Source organism: Vipera berus, assembly GCF_964194415.1.
Source record: "Vipera berus genome assembly, chromosome: Z".
Classification (NCBI taxonomy): Eukaryota; Metazoa; Chordata; class Lepidosauria; order Squamata; family Viperidae; genus Vipera; species Vipera berus.
This window is the reverse complement of record NC_138205.1, coordinates 15,967,009-15,994,627: the sequence shown is the minus strand read 5'-3', so window position 1 is coordinate 15,994,627 and position 27,619 is coordinate 15,967,009. Positions and strand designations below refer to the sequence as shown.

Genomic DNA, 27,619 nt, shown 5'->3' with positions numbered 1-27,619 from the left:
ACTTTTTTCAGGGCTGTTTTAACTTTGAACGATTGCTAAATGGATGGCTGTAACTCAAGGACTATCTATCCTGCAGTTCCAAAGTGCATGGGAAGACATCACGTTAACTTAGGATAGACATGAAGAGCTCTGTCTAGCCCTACCCTGGCTCCCTTCTAGAAGTGAGGAAGTTGCGGCCTCCCAGAATCCCCCTCCATTGCCCCTGCTGCTGGAGCTGCTAGGATCCGTAGCTCTGGAACCCTTTTCATTCCTGCAATCCAATCAGCCTTACCGAATCCTAGCAATAGCACTTAGACCAGGGGGTGTTAAACTGCCAGCAGGCGGACCGGATGCCTCATGCCCAAACCACGTCGGCAAAGGAAAAAAAAGTCACGATATGTCGCGACACGTCACGTGGCACTGCAAATTTGACACCCCTGACTTAGACTTACATACCACTTCACAATGTTTACAGCCCTAAGCAGTTTACAGAATCCCCATATTGCCCCCATCAAGCTGGGTCCTCCCTTTACCCACCTCTGAAGGATGGAATGAACCAGTAAGGAATGAACTGCCTTTCAGAATAAATTATTTTATTTTTTATTGATTAAATTTGTTTGCCGCCCATCTCGCTGCAGTGCGACTCTTTCCATCTTCTCTAAAAGTTTTACTTCAGCACGTTGTTGTGTGAATGCAGCATGTAGTAGCTCCCAGGGCGTTCCCAACCTCATGCCAGCCAATCAAGATGTTTCAGCGATGGACAGATCTGGCTTCGGGGTCTGGTCAAGATAAAACCCGAACACGCAGGTTGGTTTTAGGACGCTTCTGGATGGGTGAGGTTTCCCAGCGGAAAGTCTCCTCCTGAACAGAACCGCACTTTGGGGCTTGCAATGCTTTACACATACCTACCTACTTAGGAGTAACTCCCACTTAAGTCCCTGAAGCTTACACCTTGAGTAAAGAAGCCGTGGGCATTCCGCTCAAGCAGGAGTCCAGCCCTCCGTGCTTTCCCCTGAAGAAAACAAGCCTTCGCCCCAGATTTTACAGCTCTTGGCCACCTCTGCCGCCCTCTCGCTCTGAGTTTCCATTCTCTTCCGCCGCCAGGATCACTTTCGGTTTCGATTTCCCCGGGAGGAAAGGCAGCCGGCTATTAAAGCGCATGCAGACGCCTCCGCTGCCGGCACTCTGCTGATTGGGCGGAGAAGGCGTGGAGCAGCCATTTGCATCTTTTCCTCTGGAGAAGCGACAGCCTGAAGACCGGGAGTGGCGCGTAGGTATTGATGGGGACCAGCGTGCCTGGTTTTCGGGGGGGCGGGGAGGGGAGGTAAAGAGAAAAGGGGGCTAGGAGGGTTCAAAAAAGCAGGGCAGGATGCGATCCAGCCCATAGGATCCCATCTCCCCGTTACTTCAATCCGAGAATACGATCCTAGCTCTGGATCGCTCGATCGGAACAGTTTGGGGAGCATCGCTTCGGGCAGAAACTTGGCACAGGACTTTATGGGTTCTTTTAATTTCTAGAAGGTAATCACTTAAAAAAAGCGAATTAGAAAAAAAAAACACCCAACAATAAATAGCCTTGCTCTACAGCGAAGCGAAGGGGATCCGTATTTCGGGAATTTCTGTGTCTCCGCTCGATTTTAGGGATCTCATTATTTGCTGGATCTGAAAAATCCAGTTTGAGAGGAGGGAGAGGATTGCGACGGAGCAGATTTTGGCCGGCTGAATCACCTGCCTAATGGCGAATGAATTGATTCCAGATGGTGTGTCTTAAGTTTCGTTTTTGATCCATAAATGTCAGCGGGTTAATGGCCTTAAAAGTTAAAAGCTTGAAAGATAGTTTAGATTTGAGACAGAAATGGATTCCTCCTCTCAGATTGTTTCCAGCTTTCCTAAAAATTGACTTGTGCCAGATTTGCAGGGTGGCAATGGATCAGCTCCCTTGGATTCATCCTGGAATTAATTTGCACTGAGTTCAAATTAATTGGTGTGATTACAGTTGCAAGAAAAAGTATGTGAACCCTTTGGGATTACGTGGAGTTTTGCATGAATTGGCCATAAAATGCGCTCTAAATATCATGTAAGTCACAACAATAGAAAAACACAGTCTGCTTAAAATAATACTACACAAACATTAGCTGTTGTCATGTTTTAATTGAACATAAGATGGAAACATTCACAGTGCAGGGTGGAAAAAGTACGTGAACCCCTAGCCTAATGACTTCTCCAAGAGCTAATTGGAGCCAGGAGTGAGCCAACCTTGACTCCAACCAGTGTGATGATATTGGATGTGTTGCTGACAGCTGTCCTGCCCTTTAAAAACACACACCTGTTTTGGGTTTACTGGTCTCAAGAAGCACTGTCTGATGTGAACCATGCCTCGCAGAAAAGAGCTCTCAGAAGACCTACGATCAAGAATTGTTGACTTGCATGAAGCTGGAAAGGGTTACAAAAGTATCTCCAAAAGCCTTGATGTTCCACGGTAAGATAGACTGTCTACAAATGGAAAAAGTTTAGCACTGTTGCTACTCTCCCTAGGCGTGGTCATCCTGTAAAAATGACTGCAAGAGCACAGCGCATAATGCTTAATGAGGTAAAGAAGAATCCTAGAGTGTCAGCTAAAGACCTACAGAAATCTCTGGCACATGCTAACATTTTTGTTGACACATCTACAATAAGGAAAACATTAAACAAGAATGGAGTACCTGGGAGGATACCACGGAGGAAGCCATTGCTGTCCAAAAAAAATATTGCAGCACATTTGAAGTTTGCAAAAGAGCACCTGGATGTTCCACAGCACTACTGGCAAAATATACTGTGGACAGATGAAACCAAAATTGAGTTGTTTGGGAAAAACACACAGCACTATGTGTGGAGAAATAAAGGCACAGCACACCAACATCAAAACCTCATCCCCACTGTAAAACATGGCGGACGGAACATCATGGTTTGGGGCTGCTTTGCTGCCTCAGGGCCTGGACGGATTGTTGTCATTGATGGGAAAATGAATTCCAGAGTTTATGAGGACAATTTGCAGGAAAACATACGACCATCTGTCTGCCAACTGAAGCTCCGCAGAGGATGGGTGATGCAACAGGACAATGACCCAAAGCATACAAGTAATTGAACAAAACAATGGCTTCAACAGAACAGAATACGCCTTCTGGAGTGGCCCAGTCAGAGTCCTGACCTCAACCCGATTGAAATGCTGTGGCATGACCTTAAGAGAGCGATTCACACCAGACATCCCAAGAATATTGCTACACTGAAACAGTTTTGTGCAGACGAGTGGTCCAAAATTACTCCAGATCATTGTGCAGGTCTGATCTGCAACTACAGGAAACGTTTGGTTGAGGTTATTGCTGCCAAAGGACGGTCAACCAGTTATTAAGTCCAAAGGTTCACATACTTTTTCCTGCACTGTGAATGTTTCCATCTTATGTTCAATTAAAACATGACAACAGCTAATGTTTGTGTAGTATTATTTTAAGCAGACTGTGTTTTTCTATTGTTGTGACTTACATGACGTTTAGAGCACATTTTATGGCCAATTCATTCAAAACTCCACATAATCCCAAAGGGTTCACATAGTTTTTCTTGCAACTGTATGTTATGCCTGTATTTCATTTTTATACATTTTTTCTTATTCCTGCAGGTTGAAGAATGTCTCAAAAGGAGAAGAAAAAGTAAGGATTTGTGTGTGTGTGTGTTTGTGTGTGAGAGAGAAGGCAGAAGGATTATGGCTGGGGATTGTGAAAATGGCAATCCCAACCAAATGAGAGCAGGTGTAATGGTTGAAACATTGAACTACAGTAGAGTGTTTACATCAATGCACAGCTTGTGCATGTTTGTGCGTGCATAGAGAGTTGCATATAACTTTCCAAGAGAAACATGAACGTGACATTATATTCCCATAAAGGAGATGTTGTGTACATGCACACACACACTTGGGGAGGAAGGCTTCAGATCCCAGCTTATCCTCAGCACAAGCTGGGATAGTGAAATAGTTGGAGTAGGAGCAAGGAGAGAGAGCCGGTTATAATCTGGCTCAGTTTAGTAAGTATATTTGGGGCAGATATAATAATATTCAAAGCACTTTTTTCAGTGTGTGTCCAGCTACAGTAGCTAATATTACCTTCTATTCAATTAAATATTATAATTTGGCAATAGAGGGCCACTGGAGGCCATGCCCAAGGCTTATGGGAAATCAGACTGAATTGTCCCTCAGATCATAGGTCCATTTGATCAATTTATCAAATTTAGAGAGGGCCCATCTCACTCCTAATCCCTTTGTTTCAGCCTTGGAATCGCCTTGTGCGAACATGGGCTGAGAGAGAAATGGTGATGGGCTAAATGTGGCCAGAATATGATTTGTTATCGGCTTAATGTGTTGTATGAATACAGCCGTGTAAACCAGAGCTATTAAATCTATGTGGTAAAACTTGCCTGCTGTGCAATGAAGAAAACTGTTTATTGACAGAGCCAGTAATTTAAAATTTAAATCTATGGGTAATTTCTGGACAAAATTTTAATCATGTGAATTATCTTCCCTGGCTCGTATAATTTTATGGGGTGTTGTATTTGTACAGGTAGTCTTCAACTTAAGGACTACAATTGGGACCAGCATTTTTCTTACTGTGCAAGGCAGTTGTTAAATGAGTCATATCCAATTTAATAACCTTTTTTGCCACAGTTGTTAAACAAGTCACTGCAGTTGTTAACCGATCACGCCTTCATTAAGCAAATCCCGCTTCCCCCTTTGGCTTTGCTTATTGGAGGCTGGATGGGAAAGCTGCAAATAGCACTATGATCACACTGGGATGCTGCAACCACTGTAAGTACATGTTTGTTGCAAGTGCCTGAATTTTTAATCATATGGTAGTAGGGATCCTGCAAAGTGTGTAAGTGCAAGGATGGGTCCCAAGTCACATTTTACAGTGACGTTGTAACTTTGAATGATTGCTAAATGAATGGCTGTAAGTCAAGAACTGCCTGTATCATCCTGTCTTCTTGTACTTCTGGCTTTTTTTAAGGCAGGATCCCTCCCCCTCCTCCCCAGCCCCCTTAGAAACAATGACTGAAAACCTGGCATCCTCAAGATGTTACTAAACTGCAGGTCCCAGTGTTTCTCCCCCCCCACACACACACACAGAATTGACAGCAGTAAAAGAAGTTTAGAACTATTGTTTCTTGTAACTTCTGCAAGGTCACAAACTCCCGTTCTGGTGTTAGATAGATGGAGTAGTTACACAATGTATCTGAACAGGCGTTGCTGGAAGTTGGCTATTAGAAGGTCCTTATGCCCTGTATTGAAGTTTGTCTGTCTTTCAGGAAGGGCTTTCGGCAGAAACCGCCTCCCATCCTCAAGTATTTGCAGGGTATCCTTCGCAAATACCCAGATGGAGGGCAGATATTAAAGGTGGGTTTGTAAGAGTTAAACACTGGATTTTTTTTGTCTTTGGAAATATTGACATAGGAATAGACTCTAGCTGCTTTGCTTGTTTCTTCATTCATTGATTCATTAATTCATCACATTTATATAGCTGCTTATCATATTACATTTTGTTGCAAGGAACATGGTTCTTAATTTGAGAATATCGCACATTTTATCAGCAATATCTAAGGAGCAGTTTTGTTTTCTACATGAACTAAAAGTAAGGAAAATGTGTATGTGTGTGTGTGTATCCATGCATACACATCCTGTATAAAAAATCAGAACTTTTTGTTTAAAAAAGATATATGAACATAAGTAACTAGCTTGATGGTAATTTAGGTAATCTGGATAATTTGGGACTGCTGAGTAAACATACATAATTATCTCTTTTAATCTATGTATTATTTCAACTTACCTTATAAAATTTATTTGGAAACTATTGAGGGAATGAAATGCATATGAAGAAGGGGTGGGCAGACTCCTGAAAATTGTACATTCTGTTTACACCAGGAATTCTGGGATTTTAGAACTGTTGGGTTCTTCATGCTAAAGGAAATGTTGACAACTACAGTTCCCAGCCTCAACACTGTAGGGAAATTTGGTGTTTTGGGGATGGAAGCCAATTGTGTTAGATATAGTTTCATATACCTATTTCATTTAATCATATAATAATGTACAGGTAGACCCCACCTACTATCTTCTTCATTCCTTAGAAGTGCTGAACAATAACTTTACAACCAATAACCACTTTTACAATCTTTACAGCATTTTCATTCACATGATCACCATTATAATCAGTATGCATTATCCTGACCTGTTTTTCTCCCTTCCCCTTGAGAATTGGAGAGGAAGGGATTACAAGAGAGTAAGCAGACACACAAAGAATACATGGGTCTGTGTAGTCCTGAGCACCATCATATTGCTTTTAGTGCATATTAACTATTGTGTGCCTGCTTACTCTCTTGTAATCCCTTCCTATCCAATGAATATAAATACAAACATTAATTCTCTTGTTGCTACTCATCCCAGCACTAGATGAGCATTCCAGAGAATAGGGAATGTCTGTACACGAGTAAATACACTTACATGTCAACTGAGCCTTGGTGGAGCAGTGGGCTAATGCCTCCTTAAGTAACACCAGCTGCCTGCAATTAGTGCAGGTTCGCATCCCACCAGGCTCAAGGTTGACTCAGCCTTCCATCCTTCCGAGGTAGGTAAAATGAGGTCCCAGATTGTTGGGGGCAATAAGCTGACTTAGTAATAATGCTGCTTGGGGGGGGCGAAAGCCCTAATAAAGCAGGCATATACATAGAATGAAGGCTATTGCTAAGCACATTGATTTGTGCTTAGGTGGTAAGCCGCCCTGAGTCTTCGGAGAAGGGCGGGATATAAATGGGATTAAAATAATAAAATAATAATAATAATAAAAAACTGCACATTTAGTCATTTGTGTGTATCACAGTGAGGAACTCTTGCGGATTGAAACTGAAGGGAGATGGAGAGATGAGGACTAAAACCTTGCAAAGGAAGTCCCAGGAAATCCCAAGTCCTTTGGCAGAGAGTCAGGAAGGGATAGCTAGCACTTCATCTCTGATGAGCTTTAAAGGATGGTGTATCTGTAAAGGCACAGCTTACTTAATGTTTGTTGGCTTCGGCGTCTACCTGAATCTGCCCTGATTTTCTGCTTCTTCTCAAAGGAGCTGATCCAGAATGCAGATGACGCGGGTGCTGAAGAGGTGATTTTACTCTATGATGAACGGAGTTTTGGAACACAAAGTCTTTTCTCCGATGGACTGGCAAGCACCCAAGGTAGAGAGCAAGACATGCGGAGGACTAAAAGCTGCTCACCTTCACCCAGAAATAATTCCAGCTGTCAATTGAGGGGGTGGGGTGGGCTGATGGTGGAGATCTGTGTTGTGTGGCTTGGGATGCAAAATCCTGAGACACAGGCCTATTATGATCCATATATTAACTGACAGAACGAAAACTGGATATATGAATAGCACAGGGAGATTGCATTATTAATGGGATTTAAGGAATGTTTTTCCATTTCTGTTACGTGTACACTGGACAACAGGGGGCCCTGCACTTTGCAGGCAGCCGGGCCTGTTACCCCGTTTAATTTGATGCTATCCTCCCTTCTTAGAAATAAAGAAATTACATTTTTAAAAGCCTCCTATGTCAGAGACAGTCCTCGACTAATTTGAGCCCAAAATTTCTATTGCTGAGCGAGACAGTTGTTAAATGAGTTTTGCCCCATTTTACAACTTTGTTTTTTTTCCAAATGCTGAAACGTTAGTTCTGCGATTGGCATCACAGCTGCCCAAGGGAGTGTGGGGCATAGGTTGTTTTTGTTGTGATTCAGGGTCAGCCTGTGGATTCGGCAGTTGGGTCGGATGACTCAGAGGAGGAGGAGGAGGGGGGTGTTGAAGAGCTTGCTGAGGGGGTTGGACAGCTTGATGAGAGCCCTTAGCCAGGCCCCTCTCACCTGGTCACGACGCAGACCCAGCTGTGTGAGCCTGACAGCGTGGATGAAGATGACCCACAGCTGGCCCTGTTCAAGGACGCCCGATGCAGGAGGCAGTCAATCAGGAGTAAACAGAGGAAGGCAATGGGGCTCCTCGGAAGGAGGTAGAGAGAAGCCACGCCTGAACTGTATTTAAGGGGGAATGCGTGGGAGGGCTGGTTTGCTGAAGGCAACCGCTTGAAAAGCTCCTGTTTCTTGGTTTGTGTTTTGTTCTATTTGTTTTTGTAGCAATAAATTTGGCAGGCGTAATTCCAGCCTCTTGCCTTCTTGTAAAAGGGGTTGTCCCTGCCTTTTCTGCAGGGCCGGTAGCAGGCTGGTACAGAACAGTTTTTCCATTAGCAAGAACTCTTTCTCCACTTTGTCCTCTGGAGGCTGGCTTCCTAAGTGGCCTTGCCAGTAAATCTTTTTAGAACACAGCCACGGGGCAGCAAGGAAAGAGCCTTTCCCCAGCGTAGGAGCTGGCAGAAAAGAATAATGATGTAAAGTGATGAGGATGTCTGCAACCCATATTCTGCCTACACAGTGAATCCAAATAGGGGGTTCTGTCCTCAAATGCAGAAAGGGGTGGGGGGAAGACCTCATTTGGCATCAGTTCCTGGCCACAGAAGACTGGATCTTCTATTAGTTTTCAGATTCCAGTAAGCTGGTGAGATTAGAGGTCTGCCAGCAAGGATTCATTCTTGGCTTACTTCTGCTGCTGCTTTTGGTCAGTTTCCCGTTCGCACGGTGTCATCGCTTCCTGGGATCAGGGAAATGGCTACAAAAGAGCCATTCTCCCTTCTGGGGAGGAAAAAAAGGGGGGGAAGCAGGAGTTCCTGTTTTTCTAGCACCAAAAAGACCACCACCCCACACCCAGTATAGAGGTTGCTGTAATGCAGCGGTGGGGAACGATGACCCTTTTATGACTTGTGGACTTCAATTCCCAGAATTCCTGAGCCCCTCTGTTAAGGAATTTGTTGTGCAGAGGTCTCCTTGTGCTACCAAAGAGTTGCACAGACAAGGAAGGGCACTGAGAGCAGTAAGAGTCTCACACACAGGAGTACACTGAGTTGTAAAAGCAAAAAGTATTTTACTTTGAGGGTGGTGTAAAAACAAAAAATGCACAGTCAAAAATAAACAGTCCAGGTCATACACAATAGCAACAGTCCAAGGAGTAATCCAAACTACAAAGTCTTCTTACCGGTCCAGAGGTCAATACACAGTTCAGGTTTACAACAGTAGTAAACCATCAGCAGAGCAAAAACAGTAATAGTAGAGATCAGTGAATTCAGAGAGAGAGAGAAGCTTCCTCTTATGGCCATGAGAACACTTACCCATTGGCCAATTAACTTCTTAAAGTCATAACATTATGGTTAATATATTTTCAACCCAACATTGTAGGCTAACACCATATGCCTAACACCCTCTATGCTGGCTCAGGAATTCTGGAAGCCGAAGTCCAAAAGGCATAAAAAGGGGCCATCGTTCCCCACCTCTGCTGCAATGGAATGCACGGGTGACCTTGGGAAAAGACCAGAGCGAGCCTGCCTAGGAAACAATCGGATAAGAGGGGCAGGAGCCTTCAGTCGCTTTAGGAGTTGCAGGAAGAAACTGAGGAAGGACCTGACTTAATGGATCAAGCAGTTAAAAGTGGTGGGTGGGAAGACTGTACTTTTGGACGACACTGTAATCCCTCATGTTAAAAAAAGGAATATATGTTAGTCCACATTTTTCTCTCTTAGGACCTGCACTTCTGGCTTACAATAATGGCATTTTCTCTGAGGATGATTGGGAGGGGATCAAAAGTCCCGGCATCAGTCATAAGGAAGATGATCCATCTACAGTTGGTAGATTCGGCTTAGGCTTCAATTCTGTCTACCATATTACTGGTGAGTAGCTCTGCACGTCTTGATTTAGGAGACAGCAAATCTCAAAACCGACACACATTTCTGAAAACATTTATTGGGCATAGTTTTTCCTTTTACCGCCACTGCCAAAATTCCGAAGTGTTTCAAGAAAAAGGACTTTTGCGCTTTGTATATATGAAATCCAGGAAGACACATCCCAGGTATTTTAGATAAGGGAGGAGTTGCTTTTTTGTCAAAAGTATCCTAATGTTTAGCTTCACACATTGCCTTATGTTAAAACCAAACAATCACACTGTGCCGCCTGATTTATCAACTGTGGCTTATCATTTATTGATTTGTGCAAATCCAGCAAATTGTAATGTACTGTGAATGTAATAACTGGTTTAGCGCAATAAGGTTTGTACAGGGCACTAAGCCTTAATGGGATTTGTCTGCTCTGATTTAGCCCGAAGGAATGACTGTTAGAACATAATGCGATATGTGAGCATCTAGCAACGTGAAGATACTCTGGAACGGTGTTGCCCAACCTTGACAATTATAAGATGTGTGGATTTCAATTCCCAGAATTCTGGGAGTTGAAGTCCACAAATCTTAAAATTGCGAAGGTTGGGAAACACTGCTGCAGTGAAATTCAGCTCTGCTGAGTGCATTTGCTCTTTGCTTAGCAACTATCCAATAATAGTTGCCCTTTGCCATTCCCTGCCATTTTCAACTTTGTTTTACACAATATTGTCCCAGTGCAATCACTTGGCTTTTCTTGAGGTACATTGCCTGGTTATCTAGTCTAGGGCTTTTCAACCTTTTCACAAATTGTACCACTTTTAGGACATGACAATATTTGAGTACCACCAGTGCTTAGCAAGGTGTTGAAAACTTGATGACTAAAAAAATAAGCTGGCTGGTTGGCCTTTCTTCCTCTCTCCCTCTCCTTAGCTCTCCTTCCACAGTGTAGTAAGAATGCGCCCCCCCCCCCCCGGTCCGTTTTCTGTACCCTTAAAGACACAGGAATCAAGTGCAAAGCAAGAAAGGCTCACAAAAACCTCCCAGAATAAAGAAACACTAAACTGTTTTTTGTTGTTGTTTTTCTTTAAGCTGCCTTGGGCCTGTCACAGTTTAAACAATGTAGCAATCAGCCTAAAAGGCTCCAGCAATTGTGAAAAGTGATAACTTTAAATTAAGCCTGTTTACCTACAGAGAAAACTTGCTAAAAGCCATAGACAGACTCAAGATAAGGGGGTAAAACTAATTACATTTGTTTAAAGGAATGAAACCTATGAAAGCCAACACTTTGGACTCATTGCTAGACTTTGTAAAACAGAGTAAAATAGTCCAATAACCAAAGCACACAAATCGAGCTTCTGAATTACAAAACGCTGTAAAAACTACATAAAAATCCTTATGGTAATCCATTCAAGCTTCCAGCTGACCAGGAACCCACTGGCTTCTGAAATGAGCCAACCTTCTTTCTGACATGCTCGTCTCCTGGCTTTTCATTTCATCAGTGCTGATTGCATTCTCCTGGCTGGAGAAAACGAACCAGGGCCCTTTTCTTCCAGCAACAGCTGCTGCTTCTTCCCTGTCTTTTTTCTCCCTGCCTGCTGAGCTTCCACAGCTTCTTCTCTTCCCTGTCTTTTTCCCTGTTTTTTTTCCCTTTCCCACCAAAACATATCCTCTCCTCCCTCCCCCATTTTTCTTCAGTTTACCTTCAGCTCCTCGCTGCTTCCAGAAGTGCCAATCAGCTGGAGCTCTGCCTGCACTCCTGGAGCTTCTGCCGAGCCCAGACAATCCTGCAGCTCCAGCTGACTCTCCCTGAGGCTTGCGTCGCTCAGCTCATTCCCCTCCCCCACTACATTTGTCTAGGAGGGCCGCATATCAATTGCCACATGCCAAAGTACCACTGGTGGTAGGCGTTCCATCGGTTGAAAAGCACTGATCTAGTCTACATTAATATTTCCTGGTGGTCCAAGTATTAAGCAGGTACAACACTGTCAAGAACCAAGATAAAATAATGCAGTGGCTACTACTGACTTATATGTACTGAAATAAGAAAGGAGGAAAGTAATTGAAGTAGGAGTGTTCACTGCATGTTTGTGAAGCTAAATTTTCCTTCTCATCCTTCAGATTTTCCATCAATTCTCTCTGGTGAATTTTTGGGAGTGCTGGACACGCAGCAAACAGCACTTGAGGAAGGAGGTCAGCTGTGGAGTATAGAGGAATGGGAGGAGGCATCAGATCAATTCCAACCATTCTGGGCAACACTGGACTCCCTTGGTAAACCCTGCCCAGCAGTCAAGGGCTACTTCCCTGGCACCCTCTTTCGCTTTCCTATTCGGCAGAGCCCCTCCAAGATCTCAGACAACATCTACAGTGCACAACGGGTGCAGGAACTGCTGCGCTCATTCTTAAATGATGCCCCCATTAGCTTGCTGTTTCTCAGGAACATCCAGAAACTGACTTTGGGCATTGTTGGTTCTAGTGGTTCCATCTGTGAGCTGCTGAAGGCTAATGTGTCAACTCGTCCATATTGTGAGTCAAATGCTGTTCAAGACGTGCAAAAACCAACCAAAGTATCTCTGAGCCAGGGAAGAAACAGAAGTATCTCAGAAATATTTGCTGATTACAATCTTGGAGCCACACTGGAGACCAATGGCTGCATCAAAACTCTTGCTTTACAAGGTACTGGGGTTGCTAAAGCCGCCAGCTGTGAGTGGCTCATATTGTCAGCAGAAGCAAAACAAAATGCTCTCCCAGGTTTGTGGGACCTGGCTGAGAAGGTGAGATCCACACCAGCATTATCCTTGGCCTACTGTTTGCAGGACAGATGTGCCGGCCGCCTTAGCTGTGTCTTGCCTCTCCCAGCCACTGAGGAAAATGTCACTGGATTGCCACTGCACATCAGTGCTCCCTTTCAACTCACCGATGACCGGAGGCATGTGCAGTGGTCTGAAGAGGGGTCCCAGGCACGGGGGGCTGAGGGCCGTTGGAACCACTTACTTATGGAGGAGGTACTGCCTGTTGCTTATTGCCAAATGGTGGTGCTGGCCTCCTCCTGTCCTGGTGACCCATATGGGGCATGGCCAGACCCAACTCATAGCCAACAACTCCGGTACAAGCCTCTAGTAACTGAAATATGCCAGAGGTTAAGGGACATGAAACTTTTGGTGAGGGTTGGAGAAGGGAACCCTCGCTTGCTCCATCCATCTGAAGCCATCCTTTTGCCAAAGCCAGTCTTGGATAAGCCCATAGGCCCAGTGCTGGAGAAGGCCCTCCTTTTGGCAGGATCACCGCTGGCAGCAGCCCCTCCTCACGTGCGTCAAGCCTTGGTATTGGGTGCAAAAGATGGGACAGTAGTGCAGGAAGCCACAGCCAAGTTTGTGGGAAGGGCTCTGCAACGTGCTGCTGCCAACATCTGGAATTGGCTCACAGAATCTGAGAAAAAGTTGTTACTGGAATATTTGGTTGAAGATGGATGTTACCTGGAACTGAAGGATCTGCCCCTACTTCCAACAGCTAATGGGCACTACACCTGCTTTGGAGATGCTGGAGAGACCATTTTTGTTGAGAATCCTGACTTTCCCAGGTGAGCAGCCTCCCTCCACACCACCCCCACCCCAAATAGTCTAATTCTGTCTTCCCTTTCTTTCTCCTTCAACATACTATACCTCCTGTTTTGAATTTAGTCACCCTTGAACATCTGTTAAGGTAGAAATTCAAAATGCTTTAAGGATAAAGGGAAGCAGAACTTTACTGATTTGTTCCAGAACAGCTGAAGGTCAGTGTCAAGAGATGCATTTAGAGATGTCACACTCTAAATCTTGGACTGAACATACCTTTATTTCCTAAGACGTCTTATGTTCTAGGCAAAGAAAATTAAATGGAAAGCTGCATCACTTTGTATTTTGCCAGATAGACCAGGTAGCATACTAAAAAGGTAAGAATGGTAGCTGACTTGTAGAAAACGGAAAAAGCACTTGTTTATTTAGAAAAAGATGAAAGATACTATTCAAAGTAACAGACATCATCCAGGGAGATGGCAGCAAGAGCGTGAAGGATTAAGCTTGCCAATTTGGTAAATAAAGCAGATTGCCTTAATATTTGATGAGCCTGTGTAGTATTTACAAACCTTAAAATATATAGAGTAAGATCCATTTTCTTGACCTTCTTGGTAGTTTGTAGTTTATGGAACTTTTCTCTTGGTTTTGTAGAATTCTTTTGCCTGGTTTGGCCAACCAGTTTCTTCCCAAAGATCTAACTCCTGTGTTGCTGAACCATTTGGAGGCAATTGCCAAAAAAGGTAAGTTGTTAATGTCCCATATGTGAGCCCCTAGGAAGTGTAATAGGCTGTGAGAATAACCTTGAGGAACAGAAAGAAGAGCCACAACTAAAACAAAAGTAGCGCTGTCTTGAGTTGTGGCTCTCCTTCATGTTCCTCAAGGTAATTGTTCCATCCCATTAGAGTGGCTGGGTGCAGCCTTATCCAGTTGACTGCATCTCCCACCATCTCAGTGGGATATTGGTTGCAGAGGATGGAATTATTTGGATCTGCCTGAAGGACAATATGATCGGGTCTTAGCATGTCCATGTAGACACATAGCAGCCAGATGCCCTCTGAGAACAGACTAGAAGAAGGGACAGTGAGCTTTTCCATATTGCAATTGCTACTGAATGGTGGGGGGATGGAAGGATTAGTTCTGAAGAACTAACTAACTAACTAACTAACTAACTAGCCAACCAACCAGTCAGAACTAACTCTAATGCCAGAACGAATCCTTCCATCCCCCCACCATCCAGTTAGAGCTGATGAAGCTTCTTGGATGAGAAGCAAAAGTTTTTCCTCAAAAAAAAAAAATTGAAGTGTAGTTGCCTTTTGAAAAAGCACCTTTGAGATAACCATGACCTTAGATGACTGAGAATCTCCAAAGATGTTCCTCCAACAGAGATGCACAAACATTGGTATTTGATCCTTGTGTCTTTCCTGTCTCTAGGGTTATTCAAAAATCTGGTCTCCTTGAATCAAGCCATCATTGAGAAGAATCTTCCTAGAGCTCTCCCGAGAGATTGGGTGAGCAGCAAATCTGTTCCTGTTATTTGGAGTCCCAGTGCGTATCCTGGCGAGCCTCCCCTTGAGTGGATTTCTGCTTTCTGGACTTTCCTGACACACCGTGCTTCTTCCCTGGAACCCTTCGAAGGATGCCCGATGATACCACTGACTCCTCTGCACAATTCTCTCAATGGCATTCAGTTGGCTCGGCTTTTGCCTCAACCCACCCTCATGTTCCAGAGGCGTAATGGGCAATGCTTGCCGGATGCAGTGGCTAAAATTTTGCAAGTGTTGGGCTGCACCGTGATCCAGAACTGGGACTCCAGTTGGTCCCACCAACAACTGAAAGAATATGTTCTAGAACCCACACCTAGCAATGTCCTGCAAGCTTTTGTCCATCTGGGGGTAGCAAATGTAACAGACCACCTGACATTGTTGTCCACCTGCCAGATTGAAAGTTTGAGTGCTTTTCTCTCTACGGCTGTTTCATTCTCTCAAAAAGATATCGGAGTCCTCACTAACTTGCCACTCTTCTTCAAGATGCCTTCTCTTCTTCCACCTTCCAAGTCAGCCTTAGTATCAGCCCAGGATTATTTGGCTTTAGAAAAGACTTTGGTTCCACCAGTGCCTACAAATCTCTTGACTCCGGAGCCTGTGCTCTTGTGTCGCAATGAAGCTGAACGAAGCTTGCTCTTCAAAATCTGCGGAAAGCTTCTGGGGACGCCGGATCTGTGCCTGCTGTGTGTCCGAGCAATGAAGAAGGGGTCCTATGCCAATCGGGCTGAAGATGCCAAGCAATTCATGTTGTGGTTACTGCACAATGGAGACACACTCTTTAGCCAGAGCCGAGAATTACAAGCTTTGTGCTGCGATCTTCCATTTGTGGATTGCGGATCAACAGAATTGCTCCGTCCCTGTCATCTCTACGATCCGGAGAACCGCACATTGCTGGCTTTATTAAGACCGAGCCACTTTCCCAAAGGGCCCTTTCAGGAGCAAGCAGTGCTGCGAACGCTTCGTACGCTGGGTCTGAAATCAGATCTTAGTGCTGTCTCTCCAGCAGATGCAATAACCGCTGCAAGAGAAGTGAATGTAAGTGAAACAGCAACTGCCAAGGCCAAGTCACAAGCCCTTATCCGGGTTTGCAATGAGAGTCCTCTACTGTCCCGCTTATCTCCTGAGATGCTGAAGCAGCTGAGGTCCCTGCCTTGGGTCCCTGCCATCAATTCCTCTAAGCTTGGGCCAGCTGGAGTCTTCCTAGCACCTGAATCAATTCGTTCAGAGAGGTATGCAAGTCTTGTAGGACAGGTCATGGGACTGACAAATGCTTTTGGGGGCCCCGCTGCAGAAAAACTGGGCCTGGAACGCTTACCACCTCCAGAAAAGGTGATGGAAAACTTAGCTGACCTGGTAAAAGCCTATTGCTCTAAAGAGACACCCCTGTTAACTGCAAAGTTGTGTAGCATCTATCAACACATGCAACAGCATCTCTTCCATTTCCAGCATCCCCCCACGTACACATCAGTGTGGAATGGGAAGGGCTTCTCGTGGCCAACAGACGTGGTACTGTCCTTTCCTAATGATTTGGACTTTGCACTCCTAATGCCACGAGTTCCTCCAGATTTCCAAGAGTACAGGCAGCTTTTTGCAGAATGGGGTGTCCAGCAGTCACCCACTGAGAAAGATATAGACCAGGCTCTTCGTAAGCTGGCAAAACAAATTAATGCCAGACCAAACGGGGGTACGCAGGCTGAACTACTCCTCTTTGTAGCTGCCTTGGACTGGCTTACCAATCAAGATTACCATGGGGAAGAGGAAATGCTTATACCGGTGCAGATCATAGGTTTGGTTGGTTTTGCTCTTCGCCCTGCCAGTTCAGCACTGTATTGTGACATGGATCGTGCCCGTCTTGCTGATTTGGATGGAGACCTACCCAGTTTGGTGCATGAAGCGGTTTCTTCTGCCACAGCTGCTTTCTTTGGGGTGGAGATGGTGAGTACCAAGTTGTCAGGCTTAGAACTGTTTGAGGCTTGGGGGCCTTCAGAGCCCATCACTCTCCGAATCCGTAACATCCTTCGGGAGTACAGCCAGGATGCTGACGTGTTTCAGGAACTGCTGCAGAATGCCGAGGATGCCGGTGCTCAGACTTGCCGATTCTTAATAGACCACCGGCAACATGACGCTACTAAAGGACTTCTGGATCCTGGCATGGCTACTTGCCAAGGCCCAGCCCTTTGGGCCCAGAATGATGCGCTGTTTACCGAGGCAGATTTCTCCAACATTACCCAACTAGGTGCAGCCACCAAGGAGCACCAGGAGGACAAGATCGGTCGCTTTGGCCTAGGTTTCTGCACTGTCTACCATATGACTGATGTGCCTTTCCTTCTCAGTGGTCAGACCGTCCTCATCTTTGATCCCAATATCACCCATCTCCAAAAACATATCCGTGGTTCAGCCCGACCGGGCATCCGTTTGAATTTGACCTCCACAGTCGCCGCTTCCTTTCCAGAGCAATTTTGGCCTTTCAGAGGGATTCTTGGATGTCGAATTGGGGAGAAATACCAAGGCACACTGATCCGTTTGCCTTTCCGCACTGAACAGGAGGCCAAAGAATCTCAGATCTGCCCTGAGCCGTTTGGACCCAGCCGGATCAAAGGACTAGAAACTGGTTTCCAGGAGATTTCCCAGTACCTGCTGATTTTCCTCAATAAAGTGCAGGAGGTGTCACTCTCCTACCTTGCACAGGGTTCCAGTTGTCCAGAAGTTGTGCAGCCACTGGCGACAGTAAGCAGAGAAGTACTGAATGAGATGGGCGTTCCCCTTATACGATTGAGAACAACGTGGCAGTCAGCTGTGAATATCCACCATTTTCTGCTCCATTCATGCTCAGCTGATGGGGAAGCTGAGGAACTGTTCAGAAAGGGAAGAAAAAGGGGTATCCATTTCTTGCCTCCTTCTGCTAGGGTAGCCTTACCACTCCGGCCTAGTACCACCGTTGGGCGATGGCTCCCGGATATAAGTGGTTTTAAAGGCCGTGTCTTTTGCTTCTTACCTCTTCCCATTGAATCAGGTCTCCCACTGCATCTCACAGCTCCCTTTGCCGTGCTTAGTAATCGCAAAGGACTCTGGGATACCACAGAAAAGGGCCAGTGGAATATAGCACTGCTACGAGATTCAGTGACAGCTGCATGGCTTGGGGCACTAACTCAACTCCGAGACATGTACAAACAAGATCTCCTGGAGGACTACGAGTATTATGATTTTTGGCCTGATATATCTAGTATCAAGTACCCTTTCACTGAAGCAGCCAAAGCCTTCTATCAAGCACTAATCGATGGAATAAATGGGGAGCAGCCAGTTCTCTTCTCTGATGGACAAAAATGGCGCCCGCTTAATCATGCTTGCATTTTGGATGATGATATCGTTCGCGAGACGCAACTGAGGTCTGTAGCGGTGAGAGCCTTCTCGTTACTCTTACCAGAACCACAGATTGCAGTTTCTCTTCCAGAGAAGATTAAATTGAGCTTTAAAACCTGGACCCCGAGAAACAGCTCAGTGCTAAACACTTATAATTGGGCACGGTTCCTTCAGGAGCTTGTTTTACCCAACCTTGCTAAGCTTGCAGTGCCTGATCGTAATGCCCTGATTCTTCGTGCCCTAGATATGAATGATGCCAGGGTGAATGAGTGCCTGAAATCCCTGCCTTGCATTCCTGCTACTCCAAATGAAAAGCTGAAAACCATTAAAGAACTTGTACACCCAAAGGGCCGTGTCGCACCTCTCTACTGTCCTGAAGATGGCTGCTTTCCTATGGGTGAAGAATTTCTGAAGCCAGAGAGGCTGTTGTGCTTGGAACATCTTGGCATGAGCAAAGATTGGGTGGAAATGGAAGAATTGATAAGCCGAGCCCGAACTGTGGAGGCTTTGTGGCATCAGAACCCCGACAAAGCATGCCAGAGAGTCTGCTGTATCTTGGATCTCCTTGATGGCCATCTCCAGGAAAGTTCCAGAAATACTACCCAGGTTTTGTTTAGGGATATTCCCTTTTTACCGGCAGTGCTTCCTGGGAATATGCGTAAAATCTGCTGCCCCGGTGAGATTTACTACCACAAGCTGAATTCCTTGGTACATTTGATTGAACCAATCCTGGACAAGAAAGCCCTTGGGGGAAACTCCAAGCTCTCTGAGGAGATAATGGAATTCCTGGGAGTCAAATGCAAACTATCTGCAACTACAGTGCTAAAGCAACTGGAGACAGCGTCCTTTTGTTCCAATGCCCTCCCTCCAAAAAAGTTGGCTAAGATGGCACAAAATTGCTATGCTTTTCTCAATGAAGTAGTCCAGAACAATCAAGGTAGGGTGGAGGTAGCTCAAAAGGCACAGACGTTCCCCTTCATCCTGGTCAGTGTTGGCTTTGTGCCAGTGTGTAAAGTGTCTCACAATCTGGCTTTCGACGCTATTCCATATCTCTTCAAATTGCCTGAGGAGTACTGGCAACAAAAGGATCTGTGGAATTGTATCGGTGTACGTGATGTATTTACTTTGGATGATTATGCTTCTGTCCTGGAAACCCTGGCTAAGGATGCAGCTGGACGGCCACTTTCTGTAAAGCAACTAGAAATTGTACTTAGGTTAATCACTGCAGGGCTTGCTGGAGTTTTGCTAGAAGATCAACAACTGGATTCTTATTTGTCCCAGAAAATGTTTTTCCCAGACCAGGACAAAGTCCTACGACAATTGCCTAAGCTGCTTTTTGATGATACTCCATGGCTCCCACGTGAGAGCGGAACACCATTCTGCCATAGTATGATTCCACGAGAAATTGCTGTGCGCTGCGGCATATCGACCAAAAAGCACCATATACTGTCCAAGAGACGGATCGAGAAACTTTCTCTTTGGGGCACAGAGTTTGGAGCTAAGGAGGATTCGTGTACCCGCCTGTCTAACATCCTTCAGGAATATCCCTCTTCACAGGATGTGCTGAAAGAGCTGCTGCAGAACGCTGACGATGCTGGTGCGAGTGTCATCCATTTCCTTTGGGATCGCCGTCAGCATCCAACAGAGCGTGTTTTCAGTGATGAATGGAAGTCTCTTCAAGGTCCAGCCCTCTGCATTTATAACAACCGGACCTTCCAAATGAGCGATATTGAGGGGATCCAGCGCTTAGGCTATGGTGGCAAAAAAGGAAGGTGGGATGCTATAGGAAAATACGGTCTGGGATTCAACACTGTTTACCATTTGACAGATTGCCCTGCATTTGTCACAGGGGATAGAACATTATGTGTCTTTGACCCCACATTGTGTTATCTCCCAGAGTCTGATGAGGTCTCACCTGGCGCAAAATACAACCTCACAAAAGATTTCAGAGAGGCCTTTTTGAATGTTTATGACACCTTTTTGTCTGATGTGTTTAAGTTGGAACAGGGCACACTTTTCCGGTTGCCCCTGCGTACTCCTGCAGGGGCGGCCTCCTCTCCCATTTGTCAGAAATCTGTGTCTGAGATAGATATGGAGAATATGTTGGAAGCTCTTAAAGAAGATGCAGAATGCCTCATGATGTTCCTCAATCACATTCGCACTGTAATTTTCTCTGTTATGGGTGAGGAAGACAGGAAACCCAAAGAGTTGTTGCGGGTTGAAACTGAAGGAGGGGAGCCTGGAAGGCTTGAGTACCAGAAACATCTGCAGCAGGCAGCTGCAGCAGGAGGCCTGGAGATGAGCAAACCAGCAACCGTCTTCTACAAAATGAAGATCAGCACTAATCTCTTGCATGATCCCAGCATCTGGTGGGTTGGAAGGCAAATTGGAATGGACAGCACAGAGACCATAGAGGGCATGCTACTTCCCTATGGTGGTGTGGCTGTTTGTCTTAATAGACAAGTGTGTGGGAGGGCTTTCTGCACATTGCCCCTGCCAGGAAGGACAGGCCTTCCCATCCATGTCAATGGGAACTTTGCAGTGGATTCAGCTCGGCGTGACTTGCGCAAGGATAGCGGTGAAGGGGATGTCAATTCAACCTGGAATAGGTTACTCATGCAATATCTGCTGGCCCCTTTATATGGCCAGTTACTTAAAAACCTGTGCCAGACACTGGGGAGTGAACCCCTGAAATTCCATACTCTGCAGAAATGCCATGATCATCTTGCTCAGAAGTATTTGCAATATTTCCCAATTGTGACCAAAGATGTATCTCCTGTTTGGCAGCAGTTAGTGATCCATCTGTATAAACTGATGCATGAGGACCAGCTCCCATTGTTGCCAGTTTATCAGAAAAATGTCAATTACAAAAATGCCGGTAGAATTGAAACAATAAGTGTGTGTTGGAGTGCACCTAAAGAAGAGGATTCCACCAGAGGCCCCTATTTCCTGAAGAATACAATAGAGGATGAAATTCTTGAGCGCACTCTTCAGGAGCTGGGTATGAGGTTGGTCCCTGCCTTTCAACAGTTACAAGACATACATGAGCAATTTGTCATGGCGGAAATTGATGTAGTGACTCTCGATTCTCCTTCCCTCTGTAATTTTTTGAAAAGTCTGCTCAACTTCTTACCATGCTCACTAAATCAAACCCCTGTAAAGAATCGTTCCAATTGGTTTGCTCTCCTAACCTCCTCTCTCAGTGGACTGTGTTCTGATGACGTGAATTGCGTGGAAGGACTTCCATTACTGTTGACCAATGATAACGTGCTGAGATGTTTCAGCCAACAAGAACCTGTTTATCAGAAAAGCAGTGCTTGTGAGCTTTTCCCACATCGTCAGCATTGTTTTTCTGCCTTTGCAGATTACAATCTAAATCAGCTTCTATTAGAAATGGAATTCCTGGAGAAGTTTACTTTAGATGAATCTGTGGCTTATATACAAGAGATGTTGACACTGGACAGCTGGGGCAACGATAAGCAACGCAAGAAGAGCTGGTTAGGGGAAGTGTGGAAGTTCTTTGAAAGTCAAATCTGTGTGACACAGAATAAGGAAAAAAGGAACGAGCTATTTGCAAAGTTCATTTCCCTCTTCAAACGATGCTCTCTGCTCCCTGTCTATGGTTCCAGTGAGTTGATTCCTCTTGAATCCCTTGGTACATTGATACCTAATAACTTAAGCCCAGTTTGTGAAATTCTTAATAAGCTGGGCTTTGCCAAATTAGATAACTCCCTGTTGCCTCCAGAGTTGACTGTATACTGCATCAATCCAGAGCTGCTAAAGATTGAAGACCCTATAGTAGTGCTGGAGCAACTGTCTACCCACAGTAGCCTACGCTGGAAAGAACTCAAATCCTGGGAGTATGATTCACTCTTGAGGTTTCTCTGTAAGGATCTGGAAAAGTTGAATAATCAAGCATTATTAGCAAAACTGAAAGTTTTGCCTGTCTTTGAGACATATCAAGAAAAATACGTATCACTAGTTTCATATGCTAAGGTCTATCGTCTAGTATCCAAAAATCCAAAACTCTGTGAGAACTTTCTGGAATTTTATGAAATGGATGCAAGGACTGTTTTACTCAGGGACACCTATTGGAATCAAAGGTTGAGCAAGTGCTTTGGTATTGGAGAAATGAATGATTTGCAACAATTTATGCTACTTTTGCCTAGGATACCCAGTTTTCCTGAGGCCAAGGTACTGGAAGCCTTAAAGTTACTCTTCATGATCAAGTCACACTATGATGAAGAGTATGAGACCCAGAAAGCAGTTGTGGTGTCAACATTCAAGTCCTTTGCCTTCATTCGGGATGAGGAGAATGTGCTGCGTCTTGTGTCATACTTCTATCAGGATGATACAATTTTTCAAGAGTTGGGATTGAGCTCTCGATTTGTACCAGAGAAATTCTATGCTTCAATGCGTCCAATCAAAGAGTGGGAAGTGAAGCTGTTTTTATTGGATGTGGGTTTGCAGGAGGTGATTTCTGAGGAAGATGTTTTGAAATGTGCTACCCAGGTTGAACGAGAGGCATTCAGCAGCGGTTCCACTTCTGAAAATGTCCAAGGAAAAAGTAAAGCACTCTTGAAATATCTGTTTTCCAGAGCAAAAGATGAACTGTCTAATTCCTTCCTGGCAAAACTGTCCAAGATCCGTTTCCTTGTACCGCGTTGCCTCCCTGATAAACTACGTAGCCTTCATTTGCCATACGCCCCTTGCAGAGCTCCAGTGGCACCCCGAGGTTCTTTGTACTGTTCAAACAACCCTGCACTCTTTTGGACTTCAGCTGTTGCTTTCTCTTTTAATGACTATGTTGGGAAAGAAGGTAGGGATCTTTTAGAAAAACTTGGAGTGATATGCACAGTACCTACCAAAGTGGTCTTGGAAAATCTGGGTAATGTCTGTCAAGTAACCTGTGATACCCTAGAAAATAAGAAAACTCGGGCAGAAGTTCTAAAATGCATGTACAAATTCCTGTCAGAACAGGAAGAGATAGATGTGAATTCCCTTAAAGGCCTTCCTGTGATACTGACAGATGATAATGAAGTAGCTGAGGCAGAAAATGTGGTGGTCCACTTGCAGCACTCAAATGACTTTCGACCATACCTCTACATGCTGCCATCCAAGTTAGGGGTTTATATAGATATCTTTGAAAAGTTTGGAGTGCAGACTGAGGCAACCATCTATCATTATGCCAGTGTTCTGGCCAGGATCCAAGAAGAGACTGCAGGATGGATGAAACTGCAACCCAATCTTACTAAAGCAGTGCTCAGGGCTACTCAGTTCCTCTTCCATCTATTGGAAGAAGCAAAGGAGCCAGTGGATTTCTCAAAGCTGCAAGAACTTTATCTCCCTTGCATCGATGGGAAGCTATATCCATCAAACACTTTAGTATTTAGTTTCTACCAATCTGGTCAAGAACCCCTTGCTTTGAAAAACACACTTCGCTTTCTGGTTGATCTCTCTGAATGTTCCATATCAGCGGACAAGTATAAGCAGTGGAAACTTCTGCGCTTGCTACCTGAAAATCTCCGCCCCAAGTATTTCAATAACATTGTTGAAGAACAACTAGAAGAGTCCTCTCTGAAACTGTGCATGTATCGGGAACACTGTGAGTTTCAGAACAATCTCAAAGAACTTCTGGTTTCTCTTGATTTCCGGAATGCGCTGATTGCACTACTGAAATGGCAGAGTAAAACAGAGGAGATAGACGACATGAATGACGGACTCTTCTCTCCAGATCAGCTAGAAGTGGTGTGCTGTGAAAAGCTCTGCATTGTAATGGTCTACAACCTGCAAGTTTTAGAGGAAACTGAACGTGTCAAGACAGTGCATGTCGCAAGAATGTCAGATGAAGAGACAAAGATTTACCTCACTCACCAGGAAAGCATGAGTTGCCAAGAGGGAATACATATTTTCTCAACTCTAGCCATTGAGGTTAATAAGCTTTTGGGAGAAAAACTTCAGCCAGGAGCTATGGGGATCCTCATGGAGATTTTAGCTTGCGAGAGACCTAAAGATATTGCTGAAGTCCTAGAGAAACACGCAGTGCCTCTGTATCAGCAGGCAATCCGAAATGCTTATGACCTTCCTCCTCCAGGAGAAGACATCCCTGAGGAATGGTATGACAGTCTGGATATGAGCATTCTGCATACCTTTATGAAAGGAGATTATGTGGGCTATCTGGATTCTTCCCAGCCCAAGGAGCATTACCTGTACGCTGTTGTCCTTGAAGTACTTGAGTCACAGAAGAATGGTGCTGGTCAAATACTCACATATCGTATTGACTTGGGAGGAGGTCGGCAAGAAGAAGTGACTGCTTATGACTTGTACCATTTCAAGAGAAATAAGCCAGTTTCCGATTCAAATAAACTGGTAGTGCTGCCCACAGGTCCCGCTGATGCTGCCCAAGTGGTAAGACCAGATATTAATGAGTATTGGCACCACCGGCCACTGAGCGAGGTGAAGAAAGAGATAGATGCGTGCCTAGCTCAAGTTGGGAGACTTTCAGAAGAGGAGAAGAAGAAAGCCCTTAGAAGATTGTATCTGTGTTACCACCCAGATAAAAATCTTGGCCAGGAAGATTCTGCTAATGAACTCTTCAAGTATCTTAAAGAAAAGATCAAGGAGATGGAAAAGGGAATGAGGCAAAATGGCTCCTGTGGAGGATCCAAAAGTAGCAATTCCTATCACAGAAACTTCTCAGACTGTTGGAGTGAATGGGATCGGCAAGCTCATCAGCATCAACAGAGGCACTATGAATTTACCAGAGGTGGTGGTGGTGGAGGAGGAGGTGGCGGCAGCAGTTACGATTTCTGGTCATACCATCGATGTGGACCAAACTCTTCAAGATCACAACCAAATCACTGTTTCCTGGAGGCAAAGCGTTGGCTCCGGCAAGCAGAATGTGATCTGCAGGTAGCAGCCAGAAATGCTGGGAATGGCAGCACAGAATGGCTGCTGTATATGACTTTCCGGGCTATGGAGAAGACTCTGACAGCAGTTGAGTACAACCAGGGAGGTAGCTTTGAGAGGAATCTCTCTCTTGCAAAGCTGGCTGATAAGGCAGCATCTTATGGATGTGAGCTGGCTAAGCTTCCTGAGCAGATAGATGTGCTCAGGGAACACGGTGTGGATGACAAGATAACACAGTATCCCAAATATCACACTTCACCCACCATTCCTAATGAGGCCTTTTCTGCCTGCAAAGAGCAGGATGTGCTATTGTCAGCTTGGGAGATCTTAAACGTGGTAAAGAGATGGCTTGGCCTCTAAACAACCCCCCCCCCAATAAATATTAGAAGCTGGGAGAGACCATTGTATATATAATGCAGCAGTACCTGTAAAGACATTTTGCAGAGAGTTTTAAAATGAGAAAGGTTGTTCTCTAGGGAAAAAGTAGCCTCACATTATCATTCTTTGCAGATGATAAAATAGGGTGTCTATGAAAACAGTATGCATATTCTTTAATATGGACATTCCAATTGTTTTTTGTGTTTTAATAAGTTGACTTAATAAACTTGGCTTTCTTAAATAACCAATTAAAGAATTGATTATATATTTATGGAGGGGGAAAAGGGAATTATTATAGCCATATGTTCCCTCATAGAGATTTCATTTCCTCTTTATCTCTGTATTTGATTCTTCTATAAGATCAACCACCAGTTCCCCCGAATACCCAATAACTACCATAGAAGTACGGTAATGGTGTTTTTCCCAATGGATGTGCTTACTGAAATTGTCCTGACTGAGTATGTGCCATCAAGTTGGTGTTGATTCTTCATGTCAAAATACATTTTTCCCATGATGTGTCCCACATATGGTCCTTCAGGTTTTGCAGTGGTGCACCACTGCCACTGGTTGCTGCTGATTGTTCAGTGGTTATAAGTTGAGGACTAGCTATACTGAAATGTCTTATATTTTGGTTCCCTATTTACAGGGGATGTGTGTACTGTACATATTTTTATATACATACAGAAAGGTCATCTGTAGTTTATTGCACATCTTGACCAGTGTAGAATTTTTATTTCAGGATCAGAATCACATACTCTTGCATGAGAGTGTCAACCATTTTGGATCAACTACAGTTAAAAGGTGTAATCCTGTTTGGCCCAATTGGAGATTACTCTAGTTTTGCAATTGGGACTTTGAGAGGTGAATAAAAATACAGAATCCAGGTTTCTGATTTCTTGTGAAAATAGCAATTAGTACTGTAATTTATAGTTGTATGAATTATTTAGTATACAGTTAACTATTTAGTATAAAGTACAATTAAGATTGGTGTTAAGGAATCCTAGATTGGACTATAACCAATTCCACAGTTAAAAATAAATCAGGATATTTGGTGAAAGGCACAATAAATAGATTACAGCTGCCCAAAGTTACCTTGAGGTAAAATGGGCGGCCTATAAATTTCATAAATAAATAAATATCCCTGGCCAGCTATCAGTACTTCACATTGCCAAGGGGGTGTGAATGGTTGTTAAGCAGCCTTCCCACACAAGTGTTGTCTGCTAACTGGTGCAACAGAAACTCTTCGGTTGTTTTAGGTTACTGTGTTCATGTTATTGACACAACATCCTTTAATAGATGGTATTGATGGCAGCAACAGGTTCAACATTGCATATTGCACTACTTTGCGTGCTTTAGGGATTGTCCTTTCTAGGCATGTTGATGTGAGGTCCCAAGTTTTCTACTTGCCCTGGGAAAGTATGTGTTCCTGAACTCAAATATTCTATATATCTTAACAAGCAAGGGATTCTGTAATCTTTGCCCACTAAATGAACAAGTTGAAGTGCCCAAGGAAGGGAGGGGTTCTGAAGCAAGTTGTAAAACTAACCTAGTTTTGTGACAGTCACCCCTGGCAACTGTCTCAATGCACATCAACATGGGACCATATGTACATATTTTCTTGAAAAAAGATAAAGGACAAATGTGTAAAGGGACAAATATGAAAGAGATTCATAAGGATTTAAATGGTAATTGTTTATAACTTTACAAAGGCAAATTCAAGAGCAAAGCCAAGAAAAAAAAACTTACAAAAATGCATATTTCAACTTTCTGAAATAAAGGGCACACATGGTCACTGTAACAGGCTGAAATGCCCTGCCAGAAGGTGTATCTTAATGATCATAAATTTTCACCACTCTCTTCTAATTTCAAGAATTCTGCCAGTGATCTGTCTCAAAGGTTGATTTAGCAGTCATTGAAAATAAATAAGAACTTTACTTTTATACCAGTAAAGCAATCAATTAAAAATCACTCCTACCTGATTATATATGTTTTTCCACCCACACCGTTTCAGGCTCCCATTTAATTTTCACATAACATGGCTCCTTTGTCCTTTGCACCTGTGTCACAGAGTGCAATTTCAGACAGCATAA

The 27,619-nt window shown here is 44.3% G+C and overlaps 1 protein-coding gene across 1 annotated transcript; it reads left to right on the top strand.

Moving 5' to 3' along the window:
- Window positions 1–1,086: 1,086 nt before the first annotated feature.
- Window positions 1,087–25,967, top strand: LOC308677966 (sacsin-like). Its single transcript, XM_081344700.1, has 8 exons — window positions 1,087–1,253; window positions 3,632–3,662; window positions 5,308–5,395; window positions 7,108–7,219; window positions 9,659–9,805; window positions 11,906–13,364; window positions 13,990–14,078; window positions 14,770–25,967. Exons 2-8 carry the CDS (start codon window positions 3,640–3,642, stop codon window positions 25,509–25,511), a joined length of 12,660 nt encoding a protein of 4,219 aa, XP_081200826.1. The 5' UTR covers window positions 1,087–1,253; window positions 3,632–3,639; the 3' UTR covers window positions 25,512–25,967.
- Window positions 25,968–27,619: the final 1,652 nt, after the last annotated feature.